At 36.7% G+C, this 13,343-nt stretch overlaps 3 protein-coding genes across 7 annotated transcripts in view; 2 read left to right on the top strand and 1 right to left on the bottom strand.

Moving 5' to 3' along the window:
• Positions 1 to 6,406, bottom strand: part of mtrex (Mtr4 exosome RNA helicase) — a 68,374-nt gene extending 61,968 nt beyond the window's left edge. Inside the window, exons 1-5 of one of the 2 annotated variants that reach the window (XR_015500297.1) lie at positions 6,279 to 6,406; positions 5,403 to 5,540; positions 1,982 to 2,048; positions 1,850 to 1,912; positions 1,655 to 1,767 (exon numbers count right to left, since the gene is read on the bottom strand). Coding sequence is in view for 1 of the 2 variants with exons in the window: in NM_214768.1 (NP_999933.1) it covers positions 1,655 to 1,767; positions 1,850 to 1,912; positions 1,982 to 2,048; positions 5,403 to 5,540; positions 6,279 to 6,376 (479 nt within the window). In the remaining variant the exon portion in view is untranslated. 2 annotated transcript variants of the gene reach the window in all.
• Positions 1 to 13,343, top strand: part of LOC147841961 (uncharacterized) — a 280,011-nt gene that overhangs the window by 204,187 nt on the left and 62,481 nt on the right. The window lies entirely within an intron of this gene.
• The window catches only part of dhx29 (DEAH (Asp-Glu-Ala-His) box polypeptide 29), a 46,544-nt gene continuing 40,255 nt past the window's right edge, over positions 7,055 to 13,343 (top strand). For all 3 annotated transcript variants that reach the window (XR_015500736.1, XR_015500737.1, XM_087270060.1), the window contains exons 1-5: positions 7,055 to 7,360; positions 7,515 to 7,588; positions 9,110 to 9,223; positions 9,329 to 9,458; positions 9,555 to 9,697. Coding sequence is in view for 1 of the 3 variants with exons in the window: in XM_087270060.1 (XP_087126186.1) it covers positions 7,198 to 7,360; positions 7,515 to 7,588; positions 9,110 to 9,223; positions 9,329 to 9,458; positions 9,555 to 9,697 (624 nt within the window). In the remaining 2 variants the exon portion in view is untranslated. The remainder of the gene's footprint in view (positions 7,361 to 7,514; positions 7,589 to 9,109; positions 9,224 to 9,328; positions 9,459 to 9,554; positions 9,698 to 13,343) is intronic.

Raw genomic sequence — 13,343 nt, 5'->3', positions numbered from 1 at the left:
TTTGAGTTTATTGCCATATCAACTTCTCTGGCTATGTCATGGGAAAAAAAAACTGTTCAAGTTTTAAACAAATTTAAATAAAACCAAGTATTAGAGCTGTGAACCTACACTAGTCTCACGGTTCGTTTACGATTATCATGCCATCGATTCAGTTCAATTCGATATTTCGGTGCATCACGGTGCATTGACGGTGCTTTCCATACACAGTTTTATATTTTCTTCACAGCAGCATTTCTTGTATTAAAATGTAAGAATATATTTATATTTATATACTATTTGTAAAACTATTTTCTCATTTAATACAAACAGTCAGATATATAAACTGTAACTTTAAACAACACGAGCATTTAGCAAATAATATAAACAAATATAAATATCCAGCTCAATTTCTGATCCTTGTCTAGTTCTCTTAAACCCCTTTGATTGGTCACACCCTCAATAAAACGGTTGCGATTGGCTCTTGCGCGCTGCGTTCTTCACAGATGAGTGACACTGATAAGCGGCAGGCGGCGATCTCACAGCTGATCTATTATAGACACGGTGGAGAAAACTCTGCAGACACGCGCTCGTTTCTTTATGCAAAAGTAATGCTGTAAAACAGCCGAGAAGAGAAGAAAAGCCACGCCAGCAGGTCAAATGGGCCACTGTGTGTGTGAGAGAAAGAGAGGGAGAGAAATGGATTCATTCTCTCGATCTCGGTGAAATAGGGGCTATTGTTGTATATGTCAGTGAAAGACTGATCCAGCAAACACACACAGTGAAATTGTGCACAGTTTATGAGTTTTAAGTAGTTAAAGTGCTGTAAATACTCGCGATCGCCTCCCTCGCGACAGAGCGCATATGAGGTAAATGACGTCAGTAATAACGGTTATGAATATTACTGAACCGATACCGAATTGTCCGCGTCTGCATCGCAGTGCACCGAAGAAATAATTAATTTTGACACCCCTACCAAGTATACAGATGAAAACGGTGCTAACATTCTTAAAGTAGGTTTTTGATTTTGTCTTGTCATTGGTTCATATTAATGTCTGGCATTAAAAATATGAATTTTAAAGATATGAATTTTAATGTTATTTGACACTTACATTCTTGTAATTGGTTGGTTGGTAGGTTTTCCTTTCTTTTGTTATTAGGTCATCATAATGAGCAGGTATGGCTAATTTGACATCCTGCAAAAATGTGTTCCAGTAGACTGCTTCTGTGGATCATTTAAGATCCACTTTTTTTTGCTTACCCTCTGATTCTGTTATTTTTCTTTATGTTGCAATTTGATCTTAAGTTATTTGTTCTTATTTTGAACCATATGTTATGTTGGACATTTAAATTTCATACAAGTAATATTTGTGTTCCTTTAATCTTTTATTTAAATTTTTGCAACCTTTAAATAAATATCTTTTTTTTACCGAATGTGGTATCTTCATCTTACCAATTTATCTTTTTTTTTTCAATCATTATTTGATTCGGTTCTCTTCTTGATTTGCTGCATGCTTAAGCCAGCATGCAACAACATTCATTCAGCTCATCCTTGTAAAGTGACTTTGACAATCTCCATTGTATAAATTGCTTTGTAATTAAATGTAAAGACTTAAGATGTAAAATACTATTGCATAGCTGCACAGCTAAGACAGCGTTTCAGTTTAAGGACACTCACTCGGCACACACGGTCTTTCCTGCTGACGTGTGGGCCGACACAAGCACAGACTGGTTGTTATCGATGCACAGGATGGCCTCACGCTGAAAAGGGTCGAGTATGAAGGGATACTCCTGCATGAGGAAAGAAAACCATGTTTAAATTATAGGGAAAACTTAAGGATAGTCAAACAGAGCTCTGAGGAGTTCAAATCACCTTGGCAGCTTTTCCAACACGTGGTTTCAGCGGAGTGTATTCCTCATTGGCAGGAAGAACCACCTGAGACAGGAAAACATGGTCACCACATAGACCTGACAGAGGGATTTACTTTGCTGTATGTGTGTTTACCTCATGAGTGCAGCCCTCCACTGTCTCCACCTGCTCTGATTTCACTTTCGGCATAAGCTCTGACAGACTGAAGAATGACAAAGGTGTAAAGGTACAAGTTACTAGAGGTCAGAAGCAGTGTTGGGCATGTTACTTTTAAAAAGTAATTATTATCAATACTTCTCATGAATAGCAAAAGAGTTAGAAACTTATTTACATCATTATAAAAGAAACCTGGGAAAGTAACTATTGTGTTTATTAGGGGTAGGGAACTAAATTAAATAAACTATTATTTTCAGACAAAGTATTATATTTATGCTGCGGTGGGACAATATGAGAGAACTATCAAATATAATATTTTATTGTAAATACAATTTCTATAGTGGAACAATAAAACATAATAAATGGTTTTAAAACTTGAAAACATTTATATATTAATATTTATTCCATTGAACACAACTGGCCGACAAATACACTTAAAAATAAATCATGCTTTACAAAACTTAACACTGTACATGTAACAATATAAAGATGCAAGTAATAATAATGATCAAATCACTGTCATGATTAAAATATTATGCAATGGTGTTAAAATTTTGTATAAGTAAAAAAAAAAAAAAAAAAACATGGCTGCAACTGCAGTGAAGACAATGCTCGTTTTTATTACATTTTACCATGTTTCTAGCATTTTAGCTCATGTACTTCATAAAAATAAAATTAAACAAATCTCCCATGAGAATTAACTTAAGAAAAACTTGTTTTATGAAGAAAAAAAAACACTTTACAAAGTGGACAGAGATGACTAAGATATTTAGATGGACAAAGATATTTAGTATATACTTTATCACTTTAAACACTTTTTTCCATTTGGTTTCTTTTCACTGGGCTTTTATTGGCTCAAACTGAGGCGGAGGGATCCTCATCATTCGATTTCTGCTCCTTGAAACTATTAAGCATCATTCTTGTAATCTTACCAAGTAAAACATGATCTTATTTAAAAAGACTAACATTAAATAAAATTTAATACACAACCCCGACCACTTGGGGTCATTTGGGTGCTTTGACTGCCTGCCGGATTTTTGCCAAAAAGTGGAGGTGGTAAAATAATTGATGAAGATGGCCCCTTTGTAAACATCCAACACCCTTTAAAGTCATTATTAAAATAAATAAAACAATCAACATTGATTTACTTTAATAGCAGATAGTTTTAAAAGCACCTTCTACTTTAAGTTTAACCAGTATAGCCTAAGTGTCAAGTTAATACACTATTGGCCTGTTTCCACTGAGTGGTCCAGTACGGTACGGGTTGGTACAGGTCACCTTTATCAGGCTTGCGCTTCCACAGCCAAAAGGGTACCAATGGTGAGTGGAAAGTTTCAGTCGATGTCATTCTCACACAACATATATTTAGTCCTTATTTGGGTTTAAAAACAACACAAAAAAATAGCTCACAGTCAGTGCAAACCTCTCAACAGTATCTTTAATCTTCACCAGCACATGTAACCTCATGACAGTTTGTTCATGTTTTTTGGTTGCTGAAAGAATAATTTGTTTTTTCGGACTTCTCCTTAGTTTTTTGCACTTCACTCTCACGTTTATCTGTTTCTGAAAGGATCGGATGTCAGAAGCACTTTAATAATCACGCTCACAATATTATTATCAGGTTAAGAAGTTTGTTATTTTAAATATAGACATGCGGCTAGCGCGAGAAAGTGAAACAACTCCCGCTTTAGATGGCATTGTAAACAACAACAGGGCACAGGGTAGATTCTGCTCTTTCTCATGGCTTTGTAGCTGCTCATCAAGACAAAGTTTGTTTGAGCTCGGGTAAACCTCGGCTCGTTACTAAATGTATATATTATTACAGTGTAATTTATCAGCGGTGTATTTAAAAATGGCGCTTCCTTTGTAATCATTCTCCTGGCTTGTGCACACGCAACAGACAAATCTCTGTAAACCAATAGTGTTCAGCTGCACGTCTAGCTCCGCCTTTTGGTACACTTTTGTTGTGCTAGGTACCCTTCCAAAAGGGTTCCCAAATGGCTCGTTTCCACTGACTGGTACAGTACGGTACGGGTCGGTACGGGTCACCTTTATCAGGCTTGCGTTTCCACTACCAAGGGTACCCTTTTGATGGGCGTGGTGTACGACAAAGTTTCAGTCTACGTCATTTTCGCTCGTGAAAATGTCTACAATAAAGCTGCACAGGTCATTCACATATCATATGAAAAGCACTTCTCACAAAACAGATGCTTTACACATAAATACTTGTGTATAAATGTTTATTACTAACTTTTCTATAACTTTTCTATAAACAGGAGTTGATTACAACTGCAAATCAATGACGGTGCGAAATAGCCTACTGTAACGTCTATTATAATATATTATATATATTATATATAATTATATTAAATAAATAAATAAATGAACATATATGAACACATACAGACCCTTACAGTCTCCGATATGTTACCAACTACAGAAGAACTAATCAAAGCAGACATTTCGTCGTTAATTAGGCTCAAAACAACACAAAGTATAGCCTACAGTCAGTGAAAACCTCTCATCTGAGTCTGTAATCTTCAGCAGCACTTGAAGCCTCTGTTAGAGAGTCATTCCATCATTCCCAGTTCATATTAGTCCAAAAGGTGATAATAAAGATTAAAACAAGGCAGTTTGTTCACGTTTGCTGAGGAAATAACGTGCTCCTTGGATTCGCCTTTTTTCCCGTGCTCCACTCTCGCGATTGTCCTTTTCTTTCTGAATGTGTCACTCTCGCGTTTGTCAGCTTCTCACAGGATCGGGTTTCCAAAGCTTGTCAATAATCAAGTGCATGTTATTATTATCAGATCAAGAAGTTTGTTATTTCAGATAGAGCTCGCGGCAAGCACAAGAAAGAAAGCGAAACCACTTAGGCTTCAGACTGGCTCGTTAAAAACTACGCGGCACAGGGTGAATCTGCTCTTCTCCATGGCTATGTGGCTTTTTATCATGACGACGACAGGGTTTGGTTACAGGATCGACCATGGTTGCATATGTATTTATAATTCCGCTGTAATCTCTCGCTGTGTATTTCAAACATGGCGGGTCCTTTGTTTACATTCTGGCTTGTTGAGTCTACGAATGACGTATCTCTGTAAACCAATAGCGTTCAGCTGCGCGTGTAGCTCCACCTTTTGGGACCCTTTCGAAAGGGTCCCGAAAAAGTGGTACGGTACGGTTTGGTTCAGTACGCCTTTTGACAGTGGAAACGGCCATAATAGCGTACCAAACCAAACCGTACTGTACCGTACCACTCAGTGGAAACGGGCCAAAAAAGTGGTGCGGTACGGTTCACTTTTAGGTACCTTTTGACAGTGTAAACGGCCATAAAAGCACACTAAACCTTACCACTAACTGTAAACGGGCCATATGATGAATTTCAGAAGTAAACTAAACTTACTTGATCTCCTCCGCTGACACCGTTTCCAGCTTTTGCCTTTTCCCCAGCAGCATCTCATCAGGACCATCATCATCAGCATCTCTTTTGCGCAAAGATGCTGAATCTCCCTGTGGTTTGCCAGCTTTATCAGGCGTTTTCCTATTACATAAAATACAACGAAAGTCTCACTCGATGTCCACTCAGTGCTCAACTAAACCAGAACAAATCAGTCAGTAGGACATTCTGGATAGTCTTCAAACATTTTCCATGTTAAAGCGATAGTTCACCCAAAACAGAAAACTTACTGTTTACTCACCCTCATGTTGCTCCAAAACTGTTTGGGACTGTATAATACTACAGAAGGGATTATATAATACTATGGAAGCTAATGGCGGATACTTTCCAACATTCTTTAAACCATCTTCTTCGGGGTTTAACAGAAAAAAATAAAGATTTAGAAAAAGATTGTGGGATTTCCATTCTTGACTGAACTGTCTCTTTACATGTGATGGACAGACAAACAGAAACTATACACATAAAAAGACAAATGAACAAATGTAGAGTGAAACATATTGATAGACAGACAAATAATAAGCAAATCAGATATGTTTGTGCTTACGTTTGATTGAATGGTCATATTATGGTATTGCCTTATGTCAATGTAGGATGTTGGGGAAGCACGTTTATATAAGCGCTTTGAAGCATCACAAACGAAAGAAAACTCATCCAACTCTTATCTTCCAACGAATAAAAGGTAGAAGCAAATGACTTTTTATGATTCTCTTGCGTTTATTGATCTCTGAGTGCGCGTCACATGTGTTTAGTGTAACCAGAGGAAACTGCAATAACTGTAGCTCTGTTCTGCAAATCATACCGAATTCGCGACCGTTCACCTACCCTGCATTAGCTGCGGACTTTGGAGCGGCCTTTTTGCTGGAACCGGCCTGTTCTTCATCAAACACGCTGAACAAATCGTCTCCAAAGGCGTCCGCCATGTCTTCAAACAGACACAAATCCCAGAGTGCGATGCGCAGGCCGCGTGCCGGAAATGATGTGCGGCCGAATGAACGTGTAAAATAGGCTATGGTAAAAGTCCAAGTGATTAAACCCATAGGATTAAACCAAACATTCAAAATATATATTAATTTAAAGAATAACCGTTGTTTTTTTAAGTTTGGAAGTTAATTACTCTTCATTAAATAATTCTCAATTTCTAATTTTTATGTTTACAAATAAGCAGATAAAGCTGACTTGTTCTATTACACAAGCTATTAGGATAATATCAATGTAATAATTAAAATGCATCTTTTTGGATTTATACAATGATTTTGAATTTAATTATTATTCATTATCTGTTAGTAATAAATCGATATAAACGTACATGTACTGTTTATATATATATTTTTTTTAATATGCTTTATTGTTCATGTATCATGCATATTTATTCATTTTATGTAGATTCTATTTTAATATTGCATATAATATGTTCAGTTTGTTTTTATCATTTTACAGCTGTTTGTGAAGTTTGTTCTGCAATAAAACTGCAATTTTTTTTTAATTGGTTATAATGCCAACATAAAAAACAGTAAAAAACGTCTCGAAAGGTCAACAAAAAAAAATTCATCCAACAGTTTTCGCTGAACTCTTATTTTGAAAGCAGCATCTGTAGTTTCATGGTTCACAGGTTTGACAGGTTTGAGTACAGTTGGCTTTAGTGAGCACACTCTGCTTTATCATTTTTCACCTAAACAGTTTTATTTACAGAAATGTGGATTGTATTGGTCAGTAACAGACAGGTAAGCTGATTGTTTTCGCTATGGGTGGAAAGAAAAAGAAGTCTGCTGCAGTTTCATCGAGTGCTCAACCGGCTGCTGCTACTGTTACTGCAACCAATGCAGCGTCTGAATCCACCGGTAAAAAACAACAGCAGCAGAGACCAAATAACGAGAAAACAACCTCTAAAGAAAACAAACCCAGAGGTCAGACTTCATTTGACAACTTGCATTACTTATTGTCTGAGGAGTTTGATTCTTACGACTCAAATAAACATTGAAGACTCAAATCAGATGCAGTGAATCAATTGATTTGAATTAAATGAATCAGAATTTAATGTTTTCTTTTTTTATTTTGAAGCTCCCAAAACATACGGTCTTAACGCGAATGCACAGACTGACACAAACAGTGGATCTGATAAATCAATCCTGAAGGTGAGTCATAACCATTCATGGTTTTTCCTTGATATGTTTTGATTTTTATTTAATAATTTAATTTAGTAATTAACACTGCTTAACATACATTTACTATGATTTATGGAAGATGCAAAGTAAATTGTCATTCAGTATACCAATAGTTCATATGGCAAAAAATCTTGTCACTTATTTAAAATTTTATGCAAATAAAATACTTTATTTAGGGATCACACTTTAGCTCCAAAATACTAATGAATTGTCATTTAATAACTTTATGCTATGCTATTGTCCACTAACCACTAGTTTTTATTGTTTTGTATGCAAATATTATAGTACAATGCATTTATATAAGACCAATTCCAGCATTATGGATGTGACATTTGCAGTAAAATCAAAACTTTTTTTTTTGTTTTAAATCATACAGGTTAGAAAAATAAGTACAGTTGGTTTTGAATGTACCTGAAGGATTCTATTATTTCACTCATATTTTGACCTTTTAAATAAAAAAAAAAACACTGAACCAGACATTTTATTCACTTTTAATCTTTCTTATGTTTGTTAAATCCCCATTGAAAGTAATAAAATAAAAATAAAATTATTGAATGAATAAAATGTTTTTTGAGGAGCAAATCAGAGTATTAGAATGATTTAGGATCATTCATTCATTCATTTTCTTTTTGGCTTAGTCGCTTTATTAATCCGGGGTCACCACAGCGGAATGAACCGCCAACTTATCCAGCATATGTTTCACGCAGCGGATCCAGCTGCAACCCATCTCTGGGAAACATCCATACACACCCATTCACACTCAAATACTACGGACAATTTAGCCTACCCAATTCACCTGTACCGCATGTCTTTGGACAGTGAGGAAAACCAGAGCATCTGGAGGAAACCCACGCGAACACATGGAGAACATGCAAACTCCACACAGAAATGCCAACTGACTCAGCCGAGGCTCGAACCAGCGACCTTCTTGCTGTGAGGCGACAGCAATACCTACTGCGTCGCCTCGATTTAGGATCATGTGAAAAAAAAAAGTCTTTGGGTCTTTAATTTAAATAAATGTCCCAAATCTGGAATTGGTTGACTAAACAAAGAATTTTACATTTGCAATTTAATTGTTTTTACTATTTATACATTTATTTGTGTTACTTATTTCATATCCTCTGTGGAGTCAAATTTTACATGGATAATAAATAAAAATATTATCTTAAATAAATATATTTAGACTTGAATACAATCTTAAATAGATTCAATAAGATTTCATTATTGCCGTCAAAACAATATTTTATCTTATAATTATGTCGATTTTAATTCAGCAAATTATCACATATTAAAAAGTCTTCCAAGTTTTCCACATAAATAAATTACCATCTCTTAATAAGCATCAGATGAAATACAAATAATTGTGACATTAGTAATAATATTTCACATTTATTGCTATTAATGCCACTATTTTGACAATATTTTCTTACTGGAAATATTAGTTTTTAATTAAAAATGTTTTTATTTATTTTATTTTTCCACGTCTTGAAGGTTGTTATCCAACCAGAACTGGAGAAGAAGGTGATCAAGTTGATCAACGATTACAGACAAGAATATGCAGATAAAGGGCCTATATCCGGGAGACTCACCTCCAAAAAGCTACTGGTAATTCATTTCAATTTCACCTTTAATAGCAATCAATCAATCAATTAAAATAATTTATTACCCAAGAATATTATAAAAACACAGATATGGTCTGTTGCCTGGCAGGATTTGTACACAGCCCTGCAGAAGTTCCAGTTTAAGACGGAGCACATCGAGGAGGCCATGAAGAGCAGTGTGCTGTACGGAGGAGATCTGCACTCTGCCCTCGACTGGCTCTGTCTTAACCTCAGAGATGGTAAAAGATTACATTTATAGCTGTAAATTCATAATCTGCTCATCAATATAATCCGATCATCAGCCTAAACCCTCCTTTTGTTTTTCGTAAATGAAGATGAACTACCAGAGGGCTTCAGCCAGAAGATGCAGGAGGAGAAACAGAAAACACGGCCCAAGTTCCAACCTCTTCAAGAGGACAAGAAACAGCAGGGGAACAAAAACCAAGAGCCCAAAGAGGAGGAGAAACCAAAGGCAAAGGTGTGTTAAAGTGTTGAATCTTGATGACACATTTTTCTCTGTCTCTACATCTGAAAGTAAAGGAAGTTATTTTGTTTAAAGATTAGACAAGGCAAGGCCAGTTTATTTATACATCACATACACAATGGTAATTTAAAGTGCTGGACATGAATACATAATGCCTTTAGATAATACATAATGCCAGAAATATCGTCCCGTAACATGAGGCTGGTTTTGTGTTCCAGGGTCACAATTGTGGTTATTTTTTGGCTTGTGTTTGTTGAAATCAAGCGGCAACCTCCCGCTCTCCCTCAGGAAGCCAATATGGAAGTAACTAAAACTGCAATTCATCCGAAATTCTGCTAGTCCTGGCCGCTCCTGGCTCCAAAATAGAGCAAATTTCAATTGAGCCCACTGTTAGAATAACCAACTTTACAGCAGAAAGAAAGGTGTTTACAGCCTGGTACAAAAAAAGATTTAGGTTAATACAGCTTATATTACCCTTCATGACAACTGTGAGGGGGTGAATTTTTTTATAACTCGTCCGTTTCCTTTATATTAAGTTATATTAATTTTGCATAATTAAGGGAGTGGCCACTTGAGTGACAGCTAGGTCTCGTTGGTCGCCGTCACGTCACCTCAGCTGAATCCTGCAGATTAGCCACTGAACTCGGCATATTTATCGTATTTCTGTGTTGTTTTATGTGGCTTTACACAGTCAACTGCATTTTTGGACTTGTTTCCTACAATTATTAGATGGCATGGCATGCTGAGTGAACTTAATTGTGCTCACAAACCATTCACGTGGCCTCTGTTTCCCATGTGAGTAAAGTTATATACTTATTTACCATGTCTATACATGTATTTGTTTTATTTAAGATCATTTATCGTTTATATTTAGAGCTGTAATGCACTCCAGAATCTGTCAGATTGATTAGCTGTAGGCTCTAGATCAGTCATCTGAAGCGTTGCCATACAGTGTTATGCTGGATTTCATCAATAGTCCTACAGTAACTAACACAGACTATATCTAAAGTGTTTGGAAGTAATTCGCGTTTTCCTCCTGTTGAAAAATGTCATAAGAACAATGTTTAGTGGCTCAATGTATTACAGCAGTGTTTTTAAAAGGCTAAACACTTTATTGATATAGTATACAACCAAGCACAAGTGGTCAGAATACAAACGAGACACAGGTGATAAAGTATTAAGCGTTCTCCCAAAGTAAAGTGTGTCTGAACCAGGTCCAAGCAAAATGCCAGCAGGTGTCTGAATCTCCATCACGGATACTACGTCCATATATTTTACAGTCTATGGTTGAAATCAGTATAATTTAAGTTGACTTACATTTTAAAACGCCTTACAGAATGATATTATTTAATAATATGAATAATTATTGCAAACCAAATTACAAATCTTCGGCCGAGGGAGTCTAGATCTTTCAGTTTCAGTCTAGAATTTTATTTTCGTTGCATCCCTAACCAACACGTATATTAGGGCTGCACAATATACCGTTTGAGCATTGGGTCCCACTTTATATTAAGTGTCCTTAACTACTATGTACTTACATCAAAAAATAAATACAATGTACTTACTGTGTTTATAATGTATTTGAGAACACTTGTGGTGCTTTTGATTTGGGATAGAGGTTGGGTTATGGACAGGTTTGGTGGCATGGGTAGGTTTAAGGGTGGGTTAAGGTGTAAGGGATGATTAACAGTGTATTTACAAATGTAATTACAAAATTTAATTACAGATGTAGTTACATACATGTATTTAATCAAGCATAAGTACACAGTAAATACATGTATTTACACAATAAGTGACAAACTATTAATTCCTGTGTAAGTACATATTAGTTAAGGCCACTTAATATAAAGTGGGACCGAGCATTGATATCACAATGGATAATGGGCTAGATCAGGGGTGGCCAACTCTGTTCCTGGAGAGCCACCTTCCTGCAGATTTCAGTTGCAACCCATATCAAACATACCTGCCAGTAATTATCACGTAGTGTTCAGGTCCTAATTAATTGGTTCAGGTGTGTTTGATATGGGTAGCAACTGAAATCTACAGAAAGGTGGCTCTCCAGAAACAGGGTTGGCCACCCCTGGGCTAGATGCACAGAAACTTTTACATTTCAGCCAAGCAGCCCAAGGGCTTCCAGGGAACTTTCTTTCCATTAAAAAATTGTCACGTTTAAAGAGCACCTATAGTGAAAAATCGTTTCGAAAAATAGTTTGGACAGACGTGTGTATATTTAGTGTATAGACTGTCATATTGGGGTGAAATAAACACAACCAGTCCTTTTTTTTTTTTTTTCAATTTAACAACATAAAAACGGTGGACTAATTTAAGCGGTTTTCAGACCGACCGCAACTTGACGTAGGAATGCGGTCCCCCCGCCCACCGAATTGATTGCCTCGTGTAGCATGTCCTGGTAGTCACGTGTATAATCATGTCCACAAGACTAGAAGTGCACAGAGCAACCGGGAATAAAAGGTCGGTTCAGTTTGCTAGGATCATCAATTATCATCAAATGTGATCAAGAGTGAGTTTCACATGTTTAAAATCGTTTAAAACAGTGCACGTGTGTATTGAAGTACAGCGATTTAATTCAGCTTTAATTCATCAGCACAGCCGCGTATCCAAACAATTATAAAGGAAGACGCTTCAATCCCGGTTTGTGGACAGTAAATCAGGTTTATTTTGTAAAATAACAGATATCCATACAGCAGTGGAGATTAGCCTGTATCCTGTCACATTTGTGTGCAAAAACAGTGCAAAGCCAAGCTCCGTCTGTCTGTCTGTCTGTCTGTCTGTCTGTCTGTCTGTCTGTCTGTGTCTGTGTCTGTGTCTGTGTCTGTGTCTGTGTCTGTGTGTGTGTGTGTGTGTGTGTGTGTGTGTGTGTGTGTGTGTGTGTGTGTGTGTGTGTGTGTGTGTGTGTGTGTGTCTGCCTGCCTGCTGTGGTGTGTGTGTGTATCTGTGTGTGTGTGTGTGTGCGCGCACGCATGTACTTTGTAACGATATTATGTGTGACTCATCAATGCAACTGCACAACAAATACTCATTAGTATTGGCAAAGTTCTTACTGTAGTATTTCCCACAAACGCTATGTGAGACCTTCTTCCTTTAAGTCTGTCTGTTGTCTGACGCAGCCGAGGGAGGAGATTAAGGCATGCTGACAAGCACTTAGAAACAGTTGGCCTCGCCTTAAAGGCGCAGTATGACAAAACAACCCCCTGGTGGAAATATATATGAAACAGGATCTAGTGAAAGGTATAATGAAGAATCTGATGGGTGTTTTGAGCTGAAACTTTACATACACATTCTAGACACGCAAAAGACTTGAAAAAAGGGGTAACCTAGGTGCCCTTAAGATCTGATTTCTTTAAAAATCTGCGATCTTTACTGTCTGTTAGATATACAATATGAAGTGGGTCTCAGATCGGACAAGAAGCACTGCATAAAATTCAATTTCCCACCGCCAGTTGTTTAAAATATGACAGTTTATGTTACTGTAGTATTTTCAATGGAGTTTCTCCGCTAGTCTGCTGTTACTGACGGCACTAGCGGTTACAACGGTCTTTCATCTTGTTTTATGCTTGAACAACTAAATGAATGCTCAAGTCTATTTACCTGAATGCTGATGCTGTAAAAACAACCTTGT

Source organism: Danio rerio, chromosome 10, assembly GCF_052040795.2.
Source record: "Danio rerio strain M-AB ecotype USA chromosome 10, GRCz13ab, whole genome shotgun sequence".
NCBI classification, from domain to species: domain Eukaryota; kingdom Metazoa; phylum Chordata; class Actinopteri; order Cypriniformes; family Danionidae; genus Danio; species Danio rerio.
This window is presented reverse-complemented; position numbering and strand designations above follow the sequence as displayed.